Raw genomic sequence first — 18,459 nt, 5'->3', positions numbered from 1 at the left:
GTTCAGTTCAGTCGCTCAGTCGTGTCCGACTCTTTGCGACCCCATGGACTGCAGCACACCAGGCTTATAGCCCCTAGGTAATACAGCCAGGCTGGTGGGGGCTCCCCTCAGGCCTGCTTCTCCTTGTCCTCAAACAGTGTCACCGTAGCCAGAGGCAGAGCCCTTCAAAGGCAGACATGACCGTTTCTGAGACACCCCTGAGCCGGCGGAGGCCGTAGGGCTCCCTCACTGCCTCCTTGCCTCTGCTGGGTCAGCGGTGGTGGCTAGCCCCCCTTGCGTCCCAACCTTCTCCTGCCCTTCCCAGTGAATAACCTCCTTGTCCCAAGAGCCAGTTCTCCCTGCCCCCATGAAAGACCTCACAGAGCATTGGATTTGGTGGTGGCTGCTCCGGAAGTTATGGGACCATCCCCAGGCTCCAGTCCCCGAGATGTTTATTCTCCGGGCAGAGGGTGAGAAACAAGAGACAGATGTTGCAATCGACAATGTTCACATCAGCCGCGTCACCTGAGGAGGGGCGGGCTTGAAGGATTAGGTGGAGGGGCAGGGGCAAAGAAAGATGGGACACCCAGACACGGAGCCAGCGGCCAGCTTCGTCAGTCCTGACTCAGGCTGCTGAGCTCCCCACAGGCCGGCAGCCCTAGGAGATGAGGCAGCCCAGCCCACGTGTCCGGCCTCCGCCCCTGACTTCACTTGATAGCAAACCAGAAACTGAAACAGGGTCAGGATTCCCGGCTTGAAGTCGGAGATGAGTCACTGCTAAGAGGAACTGCAGTAGCCGAGAAAGGGGCATCAGAGAGGCAGGCAGGTGAGAGTGGGAGACAGGATGGGGGCTTCCAGACATTTCTCCGGGACGGCAGCCAAGGAAGGTGGGGGAGGGGGGCATCTTGGTCCCCAGGCTGCCTGGCAGGACCCGGGAGAGGCCGAGGGATCGCCGGGTGAAGAAGCCAGTTGGGGTGGCAAGCGGCCAACTTCCTTCTGGGCCAGGTGCTGTTTGTGACAAAGGGCAGGGCAGAGGCTGCGGGCTCTCTGGGAGGTGGCTGAGGACGCCTGGGGCCTCTGCCAGCCTTTCGAGTGATGGCTCTCCTGCCTCCCCCTGCCCAGCACATCTGAAGGTCCTGGTGGAACATGGCAAGGAGCGCGGACGTGGTGGCCATGGACTGCGAGATGGTGGGGCTGGGGCCCTGCCGGGAGAGTGGCTTGGCTCGCTGCAGCCTTGTGGACTACTACGGCTCCGTGCTCTACGACAAGTTCATCCAGCCCGAGGGTAACATCACCGACTACAGGACCCCAGTCAGCGGAATCACAGCTCGGAACATGGAGGGGGCCACCCCGTTTGCCGTGGCCAGGCTGGAGGTAAGCGAAGGGCCAGATGCCAGCCGGGCCAACACACATACATGCCCCCACACATACACGCTCCTCTGGTGATTCCCCTGGGTGCTGGATCTGTGACCTGTAATTCCAGCCATGTCCGACTCCCCACCACCCCCGCACCAGGGCGTGAGAAACCCACTGATGTGGCCATTGCATCCCCAAGGAGGCTTCCTGCCATCAGACAACCTTAGGCTCGCCTGTGGGAGGAGCCTTCACGGCATGTGGTCCACCTTGCTGGTCTCATGTTGGGGACACAGTCCTGCCTGATGCTCCCTGCACATTGATTTGGGAGCTAGATTCCCCGTTCTCTCCCCTACACTGGCTGCCTCCGGGGAGCCTGGTGGGGGAAATGGGGGATGGATGGGTCTCGGAGGCCCTCACTGGCAGGGAGCCCCTCCCTGAGCCCTGGGAGAGCTTGCTCCCAGACCCCCATGGGCCATCCATCCCTCCAGGTGGGTGGGGCGAGCCAAAGTCTCCCAGTCCTCTTGCCCTCCAACTTGCGACACCTCCAGTTTACTTTCTGTTTCTCTGAATCACTCGATGAAAAGGAAACTCAAACCCTCGAGAATGGCACCAGGGTTGAGTCATTTCTGGAAAGGTGAGCTCAATCTGGGGAAGTTCACAAAGAACACAAAGACCCAGGGTTCACTTTAGTCCCACACACTGCGCATGTGTGCGGCTCCCTGTGCCAGAGACGAGGCCACAACAATAGCCACAGTTTTCTGAGCACTGGCTACTCACCGGATGCTCCCCGAGTTCCATCTAGGAGCTCATTCATGCCTCACAAAACAGCCTGCCAGGAGCGTCCTCTGGAGCTGTTAGGTCCGGGCTAAGAGGGCCAGGTTTGGATCCTGGCTTTGCCCTTACCTGCTAAGTGACCTTGTGCAGGTTCCTTGGACTCTCTGTACCCCATTTCCCCAGTGGGAGTGATAACAGTGACAATCCCACAGGATTATTGTGAGGGTTGAGAAAGGACTTGGAAAGAGTGCCTAGAGAAGTATTAAAAACCCATTAACTAGGGACTTCCCTGGTGGTCCGGTGGTTAAGACTCTGCACTTCCAGTGTAGGGGCGCAGGTTCGATCCCTGGTCGAGGAACACGCTGTGTGACATGGCCAAAAAAAAAGCAAAACCACACAGAGAACAGAATAAACCTGTTACTTGTTAGGGTTCTTCCCTTGCTCCCATATTACAGATGAGGAAACTGAGAGTCTCTCGAACTAAATGTTGGTTTGCTAGGGCTGCGGAAACAAAGTACCACAAAGTGGTGGCTTAGATAAGAGAAATGTCTGTTCTCACAGTTCTAGAGGCTAGAAGTCCCTGGTCAAGGTGTCAGAAGTCTCCTTCTGAGGAGGGAAAACCTGACCTGTGTCTCTCTCTTAGCCTCTGACGGTTTGCTGGCCATCTGTTTATTTATTCATTCATTTATTTTGGGCTGCCCTGAGTCTTCGTTGTGATGCACAGGCTTCCCACTGGCTTGGAGCACAGGCTCTAGGGGCACAGGCTTCAGTAGTTGCAGCACGCTGGCTTGGTAGTTGCGGTTCACGGGCTCAGTAGTTGTGGCGAAACAGCTTAGTTGCTCTGTGGCGTGTGGAATCTTCCCTGACCAGGGATCAAACCCACGTCCCCTGCATTGGCAGGCAGATTCTTATCCACTGCGCTATTCTTATCCAGCCACCAGGGAAGTCCTGCTGACCATCTTTGATGTTCCTTGGTCTGGAGAAATGTCACCCCAATCTCACCTTCATGTTCACATGGGATTCTCCCTCTGTGCATGCCTCTGTACCCAGATTTCCCCTTTTTATAAGGATACCAGTCGTGTTTGTTAGGGCAGGCGGTACCAACCTTTTAGGAATCAGGGACTGGTTTCATGGAAGACAGTGTTTCCATGGATGGGGGCTGGGGGGATGGTTTCAGGACGATTCAAGCTCAGTAGGGTTTGAGCTCCTCTGAGAATCTTATGTTGCCGCTGATCTGAGAGGAGGCAGAGCTCAGGTGGTGATGTGAGTGATGGAGAGCGGCTGTGAATACAGGGGAGGCTTCGCTCGCGCCTCCTCTCACCTCCTGCTGTGTGGCCTGGTTCCTAACAGGCAAGGCACTGGTAGTTGGGGACCCCTGTGTTACGGAACCAACACACTCCATTATGACATCCTAACAATAACATCTGCCCCGACCCTATTTCCAAAAAGGTCACATTTTGAGATAGTTGGGGCTAGGGTTTCAACAAGTGGATTTGAGGGGGAACATATTCAACCCATATCACTGAGTATCTCTTACAAGTTCAGATGAATAGAATGTAGAAGGCTCAAAACCTCTAGACCTGTGTGTCCAATAGAGCATCACCTGTGACTAGTGAGCACCTGAAAAGTGGCTGGTCTGAACTGAGATGTAAATATAAAATACGCACTGGATTACAAAGACCTGAATTAAAAAAAGAACCATAAAATGCCTTAATAATGTTTAACATGGATTATATGTTAAAATGATAATATTTTGGTATGTTAGGTTAAATAAAACATATTGAAAGTAATTTAACCTATTTCTTTTAACTTTTAAAATATGGCTGCTAATGATTTAAATTACACATGTGGCTCACATTATGTTTCTTTCTATTGGACAGCACTGTTCTAGAGGTGCTAACAGGATACTAAGGAGCCCAGAGGAGGAGGCACAGTACATCAGGGTGGTTCTAGAAAGGCTGCACAAGGCTGGACCTGTTTGCCAAAGGGGTGGGAGGATTCAGGGCCCACAACTCATAGGGAGCCATTGAAGGTTCTTGAGTGAGAGCATGGCAGGGTCAAAACCACTGTCAAGAAAACCTGAACTAGGGTGCTGGGGAGACTGGAAGGGAGTGAGGAAGGAGATGGCAATAGAAGAGTCAGAGAGACTGAGGAGCAGTTGCAAGGATCTTAGTCATCGGCAGCATCTGGAGGATGGGCAAGAAGGAAATGTTAGGACAGAGAACAAGATGGGGAGGGCAACACGAAGGAGAGGTGGGGCTGTTCAGGTGCCGACGGGAGGCCCAGGGGCCCTGTGTGGAGCTGCCCACACTTAGAGCCCCACTGAGCAGTCAGGTGCGTGGCGTCCTCATCCACACTTGGTGCTGAAATGCTTTTGTTTCTCAGCTGGAGATGATGCCAGGCCCTTCCGGTGTAAAACACGGAGTGCTGCCCAGAGTAGGCACTTAATAGCCATTCAAGAGGGCTCCCCAGGTGTCTCCAGTGGTAAAGAATCCGCCCACCAATGCAGGAGACGCAACAACACAGGTTCAATCCCTGAGTCAGGAAGATCCCCTGGAGAAGGAAATGGCTACCCACTCCAGTATTCTTGCCTGGAAAATCCCAAGGACAGAGGAACCTGGGGGCTATAGTCCATGGGGCTTCAACGAGTTGGACACAACTGAGCACACACACACACACACACGCATTCACACCCGTACAAGGAGGGAGGCGGGGATCCAAAGACAGGGCAGCTCTTAGGAACGACCTTTGTGGTTCACATTTCCTGCTCTCTCACTGACTGGTTGGTGTGACGTTTCGCAAGTTATTGACGCTTTCTGAGCCTCTGTTGTCTCACCAGTGAAGGAGGAGCTAATGCGTCCTCCCTGGCCTTGTGAATGCTGGGTTGTGGTGATGTGGTCTGTAGCTCTAAACACAGTGCCTGGTTCAGGGTTGACGGTCACACCATGTGCCCCTGGAGAGGGCAGGGCAGAAACTCAAATTTTACATCCAGTCCCCTCTCCAACTTCCCCTGAGAACTGCGGGCTTAGATTCTGGTCCTCGTTTTCTGCACAGGGTAAGCTCCCTGCTCATCTCTCCTACCCAGCTGTCAGAGAAACTTCCCCAGGCCTGGCTCAGATCACAGTCCCCACTCTCATCCCCACCCCCTGGTTCAAATATCTGCAAAGGCTGCCCGTTGCCTAGAGTCCCCCTAACCCAACGTCTGTGGTCCCCCAAACCCCACCTACCTACCTTTTCTGGCATTTCTCTCAGCTCAGCCATCACCCCCCCGGCCCAGTGCTTCAGCCCCATCCCCTCCCCCTCCCATTCCCCATTCCTTCCCCTGGAAATACTGCCATCCTGGCAGGCTCAGGCCGGGGGTGTCCTGTGTGATGCTCTTCCTCACTCCTCACCCTCCCCACCCCCTACTCTATCCCCTTGGAGGTCTCACCCTCCTTGCTATAGCCCACACACTTGGCATGCAGGATCTCAATCCCCCGTGCCCCCTGCAGTGGAAGCACAGTTCTAACCCCTGGAGCGCCAGGGAAGTCCCACAGACTGCACACTTTAGAGCTTGCCTGGCCACACACATGGGTCTGCCTGGCTCTGCAGCTCCAGCTGTGTATTTTATCTAGTCCAGGTTGGAGACTGTGCTTTGAACATAACAGGTGCCCTGAGAATGTTTGTGGGACTGGAGTTGAATTGATTTTCATAATACTACAGGAGTCCTGGGGCTTCCCAGGTGGTGCTAGTGGTAAAGAACCCGCTTGCCAATGTAGGAGACCTAAGAGACACAGGTGCAATCCCTGGGTTGGGAAGATTCCCTGGAGGAGGGCATGGCACCCCACGCCAGTATTCTTGCCTGGCGGGCTACAGTCCATGGGGTCACAAAGAGTTGGACAAGACTGAAGTGACTTAGCACGCACAGGAGTCCCAGCAGCTGCATGGACCAGAATTGCCTATGCCTTCATGTTGGCCTTTGCTGTCAAGATGCAGTAATACATGCAGGGGGCAGGGAGCAAGCACACTGTCTTTAGACTTGGCTGGATGCGGGTCCAGTCCCAGCTCTGCTACCTGATTGCCCTATGTCCTCCGGCTTGTTGCTAAATCTCTCTGTGCCCCGTGCTCCTCTGTGACATAGGGGTGATGTGACAAAGTAGCACAGGTGTGTCCAGCAACATGTCCAGGCCCTGTTCTAAGTGCTTTCAATACAGCACTACCTTTACTCCTCACCACAGCCTGGGAGGTAGTCTTATCACTCCATTTTATAGATGAGCAAACTGAGGCACAAGGCTGAGCAGACTGTCCAAGGAAGGAGAGGAGCAGAGACTCAAATTCTGTCCCCAGGACTTCCTCTGCGATGTTCTGATCCTGTGATCAGTGTGTGAATGCTGTGAATTCACTTAACTATGAATGCTAAGTGCCTGGTGGTGTTTTTCAGTCACCAAGTTGTGTTCGACACTTTGCGACCCCATGGACTGCAGCACACCAGGCTTCCCTGTCCCCTACTATCTCCAGGAGTTTGCCTAAGTTCATGTCCACTGAATCGGTGACGACATCCAACCATCTCATCCTCTGTTGCCCTCTTCTCCTTCTACCTTCAATCTTTCCCAGCATCAGGGTCTTTTCCAATGAGTCGTCTGTTCACATCATGTGGCCAAAACATTGCTTCCAATGAGTATTCGGGGTTGATTTCCTTTAGAACTGACTGGTTTGAGCTCCTTGCTGTCCAGCAGATTCTCGAGAGTCTTCTCCGTGCCTGGTGTACACACGGACAGTGTCAATGCAGCATGAGAGTGAAGCTGAGGGATGAGGCAACCACTATCATTTTCTTTTTTTTTTTAAAGATAAATATACTTTTAAAATTTTTATTTATTTATTTATTTTTGACTGTGCCGGATATTCACTGTTGCAAGGGCTTTTCTCCAGTTGTGGCGAGTGGGGTTACTCTTTTGTTGCAGTGCACAGGGTGGGCTCTAGGGCGAGAAGGCTTCAGTAGTAGTGGCTCCCGGACTCTAGAGCACAGTCTCAATAGATGTGGTGTACTGGTTTAGTTGCTCTGCTGCCTGTGAGATCTTCCCGGATCAGGGATCAAACCTGTGTCCCCTGCACTAGTAGGCAGATTCTTTGCCACCGAGTCACCAGGGAAGCCCCCGTCATTTGTTTTCATGAACGAAGACATCGAGACACATTGACCCCACTTGTCATCCTCAGTATTTTAATCCCAAAGGCCAGGCTCACAGAACCCGAGATGTACGGGGGGAATCGCCAAAGGGCAGAAGTCTATTAGCCATTTATCAGACCCACAAGGCGAGGTGACACCTCTCAAGTGAGTCGAGGGCTCTCCAAGCATTGGTTTCTTGCAGGCATTTTCCAAAAGTGGCTCACCAACCTATCTCTTCCTCTCATGGGAATGGCGAGTGGCCCAGGCTAGCAGTGAACCACGACCAGGTCATAGAAGCCAGGCAGGCTCCTAGGAGCCACTAAGCCCGCTAGTCCACCTGGGACACACAGGAGCAATGTGTCCACAAGGCACTGAAGCTTCGAGTGAACTCCCCTCACCCTGTTCTCTTTTTTATTTTTTGTAATGGTATTATATTGCTTTTATTTATTTATCTTAAGTATTTATTTATTTGGCTGTGTTGGGTCATAGTTGCTGCACTCAGCATCTTCGCTGTCACATGTGGGATTTTTCTGTAGGTGCACACAGGCTCGAGAGCATTCGGGCTCTGTAGTGGAGGTGTCTGGGCTCAGTGGTTGTGGCACATGGGCTTGGTAGCCTCACAGTATGTGGGATCTTAGTTCCCTGACCAGGGATTGAACCCAAGTCCCTTGCATTGGAAGACAGATTCTTAACCACTGAACCACCAGGGAAGTCCCGACACTGCTTTTATAATGCAAGGTAATTGCCTTGTTATCTTCTGACACCTGTAGGTCTGACCATCATCTAACGCAGTGGTTCTCAGTGCACCGTGATTCTGCCCCCAAGGGGTCATTTTTAGCAACATCTGGAGGCATTTCTGATTGCTAAGTGAGGCAGGGAAGGCTGTCACTGATATCCAGTGGCTTGAGGCTAGAGATGGTGCTAGACATCCTACAATGCACAGAACACACACTCACACCAAAGAAGTATCAGGCCCCAAATGTTACTAGTTCCAAGGTTGAGAACCCTGGTCTACAGAGAGCCCCATAAACCAGACTGTCAGCACAGGAGGGAACCTGTGAGGAGACCGAGGTACAGAGAGGGGCAGTGACTTGTTAAGGACACAGCAGGCTGGGCTACAACTCAGTGCCCAGATTCAGAGCTCTCACCTGACAGGTCAAGGCTCTTTTTTAGAAATATATTTATTTATTTGGCTGCATTGGCTCTGAGTTGAGACACATGAACTCTTCATTGTGGTGCTTGGACGTCTCTCCAGTTGTGGCTCGCAGGCTTGGTTGCCCCTCAGCACATGGAATCTTAGTTGCCCAGCCAGGGATGGAACCCACGTCCCCTACATTAGAAGGCAGATTCTTAACCACTGGACCAGCAAGGAAGCCCCTCAACGCTCTTTTAATTCATGTTTTAATCTAATGATGACTGTCAATAACTTGTAACTCACTTTAAAAAAAAAACCTAAGGTTTCTATTTATTTGTTTTGTTTTCGGTTGCACTGTGTCTTTGTTGCTGTGTGTGGGCTTCTCAGTGCAGTGGCTTCTCTTATTGTGTAGCGTAGGCTCTAGGCACATGGGCTCAGTATGTGGCTTGTCGGCTTAGTTGCTCCATGGCATGTGGGATCTTCATGGAGCGAGGATTGAACCTGTGTCCCCTGCATTGGCAGGCAGATTCTTTATCCACTGTACCACCAGGGAAAGTCTGTAACATACTTTTGTAAATAAATGCTCTTTTAATGTTAACCTGGTATAGTGAGTAGCATCCACCCCATGAGTGGGATTGGGGAACGATAATGATGCTGTTAGTTTGCAAATAGAAAAACTGAACCTTGTGAGTCATCGTAGTTTAGGTGGGAGACAGAAAGGAAGCCACAGTGGCTTGTGAACAGGGAGTGGTTTCAGCTGTACCAGTGCCATAGCCCTTGCCTGGGTCAAGGACCCCATTGGGGTCCCGACACCTGGCATGTCTTTCTGGGGCTCAGCAAGGTGAAGGAGAACAACTTTGTCATCCAGGTTTTCCATGGGTTAAGCAGCCTTGTGGGAAGCAGACACAAGCTAGGGGCCAGGACACCCGGAGAGCCTGGCAGGGGACAGGAGGAAAGAGGGGGGTCCAGGGCCACTCCTGACGATGACAGTAGGGGACCTCCACAAGGGCAACATTCTTCAGAGTGCCTTATAATCACCCCTCCTTGCACCCAGGCATGAATGCATGGACAGATGGAAAGACATGCATGATGGGAGCAGCAGGTTCTGAGGGGCTGGACAGACATCAGAGCCCTCATTTCCAAACTCAGCAGATGGGAGGAATACCCTGGAACATTTGCTAATGCCCCTTCCTGGTGATGATGCTTCAGCCGGTCTAGAGTAGGGCCCCGCCCTCTGGTCTTTTAACAAGGGCCCTCGCTGATTTTTTGATCAGGCCCATCCAGGAAATGCTTGGACTGGAGGGGAAACACAGTGGAAAGAGGATGCAGGCAGATTCCTGTGCCTGGGCCTGTCATTCCCCTAATGAGTGACATGGTGCAAACCACCAGGCACCCCCTGTCCCTGTGGGTAAGATGCCATGACAATCCCTGCCTCATAGGGCCCATATTCTGGAATCAGAAATCTTTACTGAGGGCTGTCATGGGTTCAGCAGTGGAAATTATTAATTAATTTATTTTTTTTTCTGTTAGATAATATTTTATTTAGGGTTATTACATCACTGTTTTTTTTTTTCAAGTTTTTATTTTTCCTTGTTCGGTTAAGTTCAGTCACTCAGTCGTGTCTGACTCTTTGCGACCCCATGAACTGCAGCATTCCAGGCTTCTCTATCCATCACCAACTCCTGGAGCTTGCTTAAACTCATCGCCATCAAGTTGATGATGCCATCCAGCCATCTTATCTCTTTAGCCATTTATTTTTTTCTCTTCAGTCAGTTCAGTTCAGTTGCTCAGTCGTGTCCGACTCTTTGCGACCCCATGGACAGCAGCATGCAAGGCCTCCCTGTCCATTACCAACTCCCGGAGTTTACCCAAACTCATGTCCATTGAGTCAGTGATGCCATCCAACCATCTCATCCTCTGTCGTCCCCTTCTCCTCCTGCCTTCAGTCTTTCCCAGCAACAGGGTCTTTTCAAACGACTCAGCTCTTTGCATCAGGTGGCCAAAGTATTGGAGTTTCAGCTTCACATCAGTCCCTCCAGTGAACACCCAGGATTGATCTCCTTTAGGATGGACTGGTTGGATCTCCTTGCAGTCCAAGGGACTCTCAAGAGTCTTCTCCAACACCACAGTTCAAAAGCATCAATTCTTTGGTGCTCAGCTTTCTTTATTGTCCAACTCTCACATCCATACATGACCACTGGAAAAACCATAGCCTTGACTAGACGGACCTTTGTCAGCAAAGTAATGTCTCTGCTTTTTAATATGTTGTCTAGGTTGGTCATAAGTTTCCTTCCAAGGAGTAAGCATCTTTTAATTTCATGGCGGCAGTCAGCATCTGCAGTGATTTTGGAGCTCCCCAAAGATAGTCAGCCACTGTTTCCACCATTTCCCCATCTATTTGCCATGAAGTGTTGGGACCGGATGCCATGATCTTAGTTTTCTGAATGTTGAGCTTTAAGCCAACTTTTTCACTCCCCTCTTTCACTTTCATCAAGAGGCTCTTTAGTTCTTCACTTTCTGCCATAAGGGTGGTGTCATCCGCATATCTGAGGTTATTGATATTTCTCTCGGCAATCTTGATTCCAGCTTGTGTTTCTTCCAGCCCAGCGTTTTTCATGATGTACTCTGCATATTAGTTAAATAAGCAGGGTGACAATATACAGCCTTGACGTACTCCTTTTCCTATTTGGAACCAGTCTGTTGTTCCATGTCCAGTTCTAACTGTTGCTTTCTGACCTGCATACAGGTTTCTCAAGAGGCAGGTCAGGTGGTCTGGTATGCCCATCTCTTTCCAAATTTTCCACAGATTTTGTTTTGGGGATACAGCCAATTAACGGGGCTTCCCCAGTGGCTCAGTTGGTAAAGAATCCTCCTGTAATGCAGGAGACCCGGGTTTGATCCCTGGGTAGGGAAGATCTCCTGGAAGAGGGCATGGCAACTGAGCACGCACATAGCCAATTAACAAACAATGTTGTGACAGTTTCAGGTGAACAGTGAAGGGACTCAGCCGTACATATGTGTGTATGTGCACTCAGTCGCTCAGTCATGTCTGACTCTTTGCAACCTTATAAACCATAGCCCTCCAGGCTCCTCTGTCTATGGAATTTTCCAGGCAAGAATACTGGCGTGAGTTGCCATTTCCTCATCCAGGGGACCTTCCCAACCCAGGGATGGAACATGCATCTCTTGCGCCTTCTGCATTGGCAGGAAGATTCTTTACCACTGAGCCACTTGGGGCTAGGAAGCCCCAGCCATACATGTATCTATTCTCCTCCAAACAGACATGATTAATTTCCACTCTGAAATTAATAATGCTAATACAATCCCTAGATTCTCAATAGATGGTAATAATAACAACTGTAATAATAGTGACAGGTTCAGGCAGGTCTGGACACGGCATCTCAGCAGTCAACTCACCCGCCGTGTGACCTTACCTCTTACCCTCTCTGATCCTCAGTCCCCTCCACTATAAAATGACATTAAGAACATTCTTGTTGTGAGGCTTCATGAGTGAAGACGTATGGAAAGTACCTGACCCAGTGCCAGGCAATGAGAACAGATGGGTGAATGTCCCTTTTCCCCACCCCCTCCAGTTCTTTCCAGGAACCTGAGCCTCCACCCAGTGCATTGGACACATTTGCCTCATGACACTGATTCAGGGCAGGTCGGCAGCCAGCAGGTTACACAGCCCGGAGGCCCTGCCAGCTGGCACCTCCACACCACCCTGGATTTCCCTCTCTGCCTTGCCTCAAAAAGTCCGTGGAGCTCACCTGTCCAGGCCCTCCCCTTAAAAAGAGGGAAACTGAAACCCAGAGAGGTCCTTGACCTCCCTGAGACCACACTGCAAGTCCCAGAATCTTTGTCCTGAAGAGTTGACATCTGTCTGCTAAAGAGACAGGTCTCCTCCTTTCCCTGCTTCTTTGTCCTTCTACTTGTTCACTTCATCTTATTTGTCTCATGACGAGTCTCATGGTCCTGAATGTACCCATGCCCGCCCCCACTGTGGGGACCCCTGGGCTTGGGAAGTGATGAATTTCCCGGGAATCTACCCTGCGATGACTTGGTCCACTTAGCCTGGGACCGGCTACTGCGGTTGACTCTAGGATGTCACAGCCCCCTCAGGGCTTTGTGTGAACTAGACATGAGTCATCTGCTAGACAAGAAAACAGGCCCCACTGTTCAGAAACACAAAAGACGTCAGCAAGGAAAAGCATGTGACCCCCAGCCACCCAGCATGGCCACATCCCCTGGCCCTGTGTGCTGGACCCCTCGACCCTCTCCCCTGCGTGCTGCCCGAGCCCTTTCCTTCACACGTAGGGTTCTCCTCCAGCCTCTGCTCAGAAGTCATGTTCCCTCATCACTCAGGGGGCCTGCAGACCTCCAGCATCCTCACCACCTGTTAGAAAGGCAGAATCCTGCAGTCGAATCCAGATTTTGGTGAGGTTGACCAGCTGATCTCTAAGCCCAAGTGTGACAAGCACTGGTGTCTCTCAGGAGTGGCCCAGCTTCATTCTTGGAGCTTTTTCTCCAGTCCCTAGGTTGGGCAGTAGTCTGTCTGGAGGAAGTATTAGTTGCTCAGTTGTATCCGACTCTGTATGATCCCATGGATTGTCTCCTCTACCCAGGGGATTCTCCCAGGCAAGGATACTGGAGCAGGTTGCCATTCCCTTCTCCAAGGGATCTTCCCAACCCAGGGATCAAACCCAGTTCTCCTGCATTGCAGGCAGACTCTTTACCACCTGAACCACCATTCCCAACAAAACCTCAGTAATGGAGGGGCTGATGGTAGGATGGACCCACCCTGTCTCCAGTGCTGTGACTGTGGACAGGTCCCCTCACGTTTAAAAGAAATTTACTTATTTGACTGCATCACTTCTTAGTTGCAGCATGCAGGATTGCATCATCCAGGATCTATCCTTGCAGTGTATGGTCTCTCTAGCTGACACATGCTAGCATATTTGCTCCACAGTGTGTGGGATCTTAGCTCCCCAACCAGGGATTGAACCCACTTCCCTTGCATTGCAAGGTGGATTCTTCACCACTGGACCACCAGGTAAGTCTCTCACCTCACTTCTGGGAGACTCAGCTTCTCTTCTGCAAAGTGGCCACAAGGGGGAGCAAGTCAAAGGTCCCACTTGATGTCTGGGGAAGCAACTAGAAGCAGAAGCAGGACACGGGAGGGTGTCCTAGAGCTGCCACCTAGAGGTTCCTTCCTGGGCACAGAGGAAGAGACAAAGGCTGCTGAAGAGCTGTCCAAGGCGGGCCTGAGATGGCCATGAGCTGCTGCCCAGACGGCACCTGGGACAGCTTGCCCCAAGCACTCCCCGACCCCATCCTCCCCAGGGGCAGCCGAGGGAAGGAAAGGTGACCCCTCCGTGTGGCCAGTGACTGAGACTCTCCATTTGGCCACCGTGGGAGAGGAGGTGAGAATAGAAGCAAGAGGGGTGGTCTGGGCACATGTGCAGGGCACCAGGCTGGTGCACTCTCAGGGTCGCCCCCTGCAGCTTGCCCAGGGGGCTGGCAGAGGCTGGGAGCAGGAGGCTCTTCCATATAATGTGGTGTGACCAGCAGGCACTGGAGCCAGCCCTCTGGCTTTGAGAGCTGGCCCTGCCACGAACTAACTGTGTGACTGTCCCAGTTATCAAATGACGCTTAGCAAGTCACCCCAAAACCAAGGGCTCCAGACAATGTCAATATTTATGTCACCCATGCATCTGCAATCTGAGCAGGGCTCAGACAGGGACAGCTGGTCGGCTGAGGCCCCTGGCAGGCCCAGGGTTGGAATCAAGGGATGGTTCACTCACCCACCTGTCGTGTGGCTGGGGCTCCTTGGGTACAACTCCCTAACTCAGGGTGGTCTCCCCAGCGTGGTGGTTTCAGGGTGACTCAGGGATCCTGGGACACTGGCTCCATCGAGAGGTGAGCCTCCATCACACAGCCTGGCTCATATTCAGGGTGAAGGGAATCAGATGGCATGTTTTCTTTTCTTTTTAAAATTTGATTTATTTTTGGCTGAGCTGCATCTTCTTCATTCTTGCATGCCGAGTGGGCTTTTCTCTAGTTGCGATGAGCAGGGGCTACTCTCTAGTTGTGGTGCACAGGCTTCTCATTGTGGTGGCTTCTCTTGTTGCAGAGCACGGGCTCTAGGCACTCAGGCTTCAGCAGTTGGGGCACCTGGGCTTAGCTGCTCTGCAGCATGTGGGATCCTCCCAGACCAGGGATCGAACCCATGTCCGCTGCATTGGCAGGCAGACTCCTAACCACTAGACTACCAGGGAAGTCCTAGGCTCTGTCTTTTCTGAGAGGTGTCAAGGAATCTGCAAATATTTTAAAACAGAATTACCTTGAGTAAATTACTCCACTTCTTGACAGTTCAGTGTTTTTCAGCTGCAAAATGCAGTTAAACACAGCCCTCCCTCATAGCTGTATTGGTTTTCTACAGCTGCTATAGCAAAACCATAGACTGGGTGGTTTAAAATAATGCACATTTGTCGTCTGACAGTTCTGTGGTTCAGAAGCCCAATGGGGGTCTCATTCTTCTGAGACTCAAGTGTCCACAGGGCTGTATTCATTTCTGGAGCCTCCGGTGTGTGTTGCTCAGTCATATCCGACACTTTGTGACCCCATAGACTGTGGCCCACCAGGCTCCTCTGTCCATGGAATTCTCCTGGCAAGAATACTGGAGTGGGTAGCCATTCCCTTCTCCAGGGGATCTTGCTGACCCAGGGTTCGAACTCGGGTCTCCCGTATTCCGGGTCGATTCTTTACCCTGTGAGCCACCAGGGAAACCCCGGAGGAGGCCTGGTGAAGGATTCGTTTCCTTGTCTTTCCCAGCTCCTAGCTTCTTGTGTTCCGGACTCTCGGCCCCTTCCTCCACTTCCACAGCCAGAGACAGCCCATCAAGTTCTCAAGTCAGATCTCTCTGACCTTCACATATAAGGACCTTGGGGTTATGCTGGGCCCCTCTGAATCACCCCAAACTCTCCCTAGTTTGATTTTCGGTTGCTCTGGGTCTTTGTTGCTGCATGTAGGCTTTCTCTTAGTTCCTGGACTAGGGATCAAACCCTGTCCCTTGCATTTGGCAGCTGAATTATTAACCACTGGACTACCAGGGAAGTCTCAGATACTCCCCCTCTTTTCAGGTCATCTGATTAGCAACCTGAAGTTCATCTGCAGCTTTAATTTCCCTTTGCCATGTAACATGATTACAGGTCCTGGGGATTAGGAAGTGGGCATCTCTGGGAGGTTATTATTCCACCTGCCACAGGAGGGTTGTTGAAAGGATTAAATAACATAATGTATGTGATGAACATCAGTGAATGCCTGGCTCATGGGCCCATTGGCATTGCTATTATTCAAAGTAAACTATTAGTCGCTCAGTTGTGTTCCATTCTTTGTGACCCCCATGGACTGTAGCCTGCCAGGCTCCTCTGTCCATGGGATTCTCCAGGCAAGAATAGTAGAGTGGGTTGTCATTCTCTTCTCCAGGGGATCTTCCCAACCCAAGGATTGAACCCGGTCTCCTACATTAGCAGGTAGATTCTTTACCGGCTGAACCACCAGGGAAGCCCCCAAAGAAGCTGGGATAGGCCTTGGGGCAGAACTAAACTGTTGAAGGTGATGAAGGGCCTGCCCCAGTCTCCTCATTTTCTCCATGATATGTATGTGCCAAGCCCAGAGAGAAATGGTGGTTTGCTCATGCTCACACAGCAAGTCCAGGAGGGGCTGCTCCAGGCCCGCCCCCTTGATGGCACCGAGTTGTCCCAGACCCACCTGGAAGGGCCCTGGGTGACGTGTGGGGCCCGTGTCTTCCTGGCCAGATCCTACAGGTGCTGAAAGGCAAGCTGGTGGTGGGTCACGACCTGAAGCACGACTTCAAGGCGCTGAAGGAGAACATGAGCAACTACGCCATCTACGACACGGCCGCCGACCGGCTGCTGTGGCGCGAGGCGGGCCTGCAGTACTGCCGGCGGGTCTCCCTGCGCGTGCTGAGCCAGCGCCTCCTCGGGCGGCGCATCCAGGTGAGGGTCACCCCTTTAGCTGGCGGGGGTGGGGGGCTGGCCTTCCCTCCAGGACTCTAAAGTCCCCCAGTGCCTCCAGAGCAAATATGTGGCCCTAGAGATGCTCTGCTCACCCCAACTCCCCCACGTAGTCCTGAGAGGCTGTGTGCTCTGAGAGGTGCGGGGTTTCCCCAGAAGGAGGGTGGGCACCGCGCCCATCTGAGAGCTGACCCGGGAAGCCTGTAGGGTGAGAATGAGGGCCAGGGAAGGGAAGGCAGCCCATCAAGATGATTTAGTTTGTTTTCAGTCAGGCCAGTTTCCCTGTGGGTAACTGAGGCTTCACTTTTCAGCCCACCTCTGGGGAAACGGTGTAGAGCGCAGACCTCGGGTTTCCCCAGGGAGCCGCACCGTTTACACACAGCGCCCATCAGGTCGCAGCTGATACTGCACTCGGGGCCCTAATTCCCAGCCCCAGGCGGAGGCAGGCGTGTGCTGGGAGCTTACCAGGGCGGAAGGGCCCAGGGAGGTGTGCTGGACACTAGGAGCTCCAGCCACTTGGGCTCAGTGGATGTTTAAGAAGCACCTGCTCTGGACCAGGCTGGACCAGAGGCTGAGGACCCCGGTGAGCAAGGTCCCGCTGATCCTTGAGAAACTCTTGGTTGAAGGGAGGGAGGCACATGACCTGTCCATCAACACAGCTGAGTGGGGAAGGCAGGTATCCTGAGCAGGGACAGAGGGCAGGGGGCAGTCAGGACACCAAGTCTGAGTGGAGGGTGATGGGTGTGTTTTAGTGGAGGAGGCAGGAGAGGGCGGCCTGGGGAGGGGAGAGCCTGAGCCCCAGTCTGAGGAATTGGGGGGGCAGCTTGTCTGGGGAGCAGGAATGTGCAGGAAGCAGGGGATTGGCGTGAGTTTGGGCCCCTCTGCAGGGCTTGTGGCACCAGGGACCCAGGACAGAGTGTCAGCTCCTGGTCTCACTGAAGAGTCCTGTTCTCAACCTGCTGAGCAAGGAGCACTCTAGAAATATCTGTGTCCATGTTCCCCGGGCCCTGGGCTCCCTGTGAGAGCTGCTTGAAGCCAGGCCTGCTTCAGCACCTGCTGAGACTATTGTATCAGAGCCCTTGGAGACTCCCCCTGACCCACTCCAGCCCTGGACTCAGGGTGTGAGCAAGGAAGGCCTGGGTCCCATGGTGCCTGGATTCAGCCCCCCAGCCCTTCTCTATCCCGTGTGTGCAGGACAGTGTGCTGGGACACAACTCGGTGGAAGACGCCAGGGCAGCCATGGAGCTCTACCGCATCTCCAGGAGAATTCGAGGGCAGTGAGGGCTGCATGCCTGGTGGAGTTCAGCCCCTCCCCAAGGACTAGAGGCCTTTTGTTTTCTCAGAACAAAAACTCTGTTGTTTTTGTAAAATGCATTTTTAGCAATAAAATAGCTCTATATTTTCTCTACTCCCTTGGATCTTCCTCTTTTTCTTTCTTCTCTCTGAGCCGGGTGTTGGTGGATTCCACCCAGCACTTGAGAGGGCAGCCAACATGAACTGGGATGGGGGCTCAAGTGTTCCCATCACTTAAGGGATGTCAGTGTTAAGGAGTGTCAGTTTCCTTAACATCTTGAATCTGCGAGTCTGCCAAGATGTCCATGTGACAACTAATACAATTAATTACCTCCACCTGCCTTTCTGCTGCATTTATGCCCAGAAAGGGGAACTGTTTCCTGAGGATGACACCCGGGTTCAACGTTGTGCAGTAGAATCATCTGCAGAGTTGTTATTTTAATCCCTGACTGGGTCCCTCTTCAGCTTCACTGAACCAGAATCCCCTGGATGTGGGGGTGGGGGTGGGGGGTGGGGCAGGCACCTGTTAGTATTTTGACCTCTAGAGGTGATTCTGATGCATAAGACATTCAAGTCACGTAAGGTACCTTTTCATCACCCTGGTACTTGAGCATCACATGGGGGCTGCTGGGCCCCATCCCTGAGTTTCTGATTCAGCAGGGATGGACGGGGGAAACCCAGGAATCTGCATTCCCAACAAGTACCCCCTTGATGTCTTGTGCTGATCCAGGGACCATGCT

At 52.3% G+C, this 18,459-nt stretch overlaps 1 protein-coding gene across 1 annotated transcript; it reads left to right on the top strand.

Moving 5' to 3' along the window:
* The first annotated feature begins 721 nt into the window (after positions 1 to 721).
* On the top strand, positions 722 to 17,834 carry ISG20 (interferon stimulated exonuclease gene 20). Its single transcript, XM_081551999.1, has 4 exons — positions 722 to 805; positions 1,102 to 1,353; positions 16,208 to 16,408; positions 17,621 to 17,834. Exons 2-4 carry the CDS (start codon positions 1,126 to 1,128, stop codon positions 17,705 to 17,707), a joined length of 516 nt encoding a protein of 171 aa, XP_081408125.1. The 5' UTR covers positions 722 to 805; positions 1,102 to 1,125; the 3' UTR covers positions 17,708 to 17,834.
* Positions 17,835 to 18,459: the final 625 nt, after the last annotated feature.

The sequence above is a fragment of the Giraffa tippelskirchi genome, chromosome 12 (genome assembly GCF_054371585.1).
Source record: "Giraffa tippelskirchi isolate mGirTip1 chromosome 12, T2T-mGirTip1v1.2.pri, whole genome shotgun sequence".
NCBI lineage: Eukaryota > Metazoa > Chordata > Mammalia > Artiodactyla > Giraffidae > Giraffa > Giraffa tippelskirchi.
The sequence above is the reverse complement of the archived record's forward strand: the minus strand, read 5'-3'. Positions and strand labels throughout refer to the sequence as shown.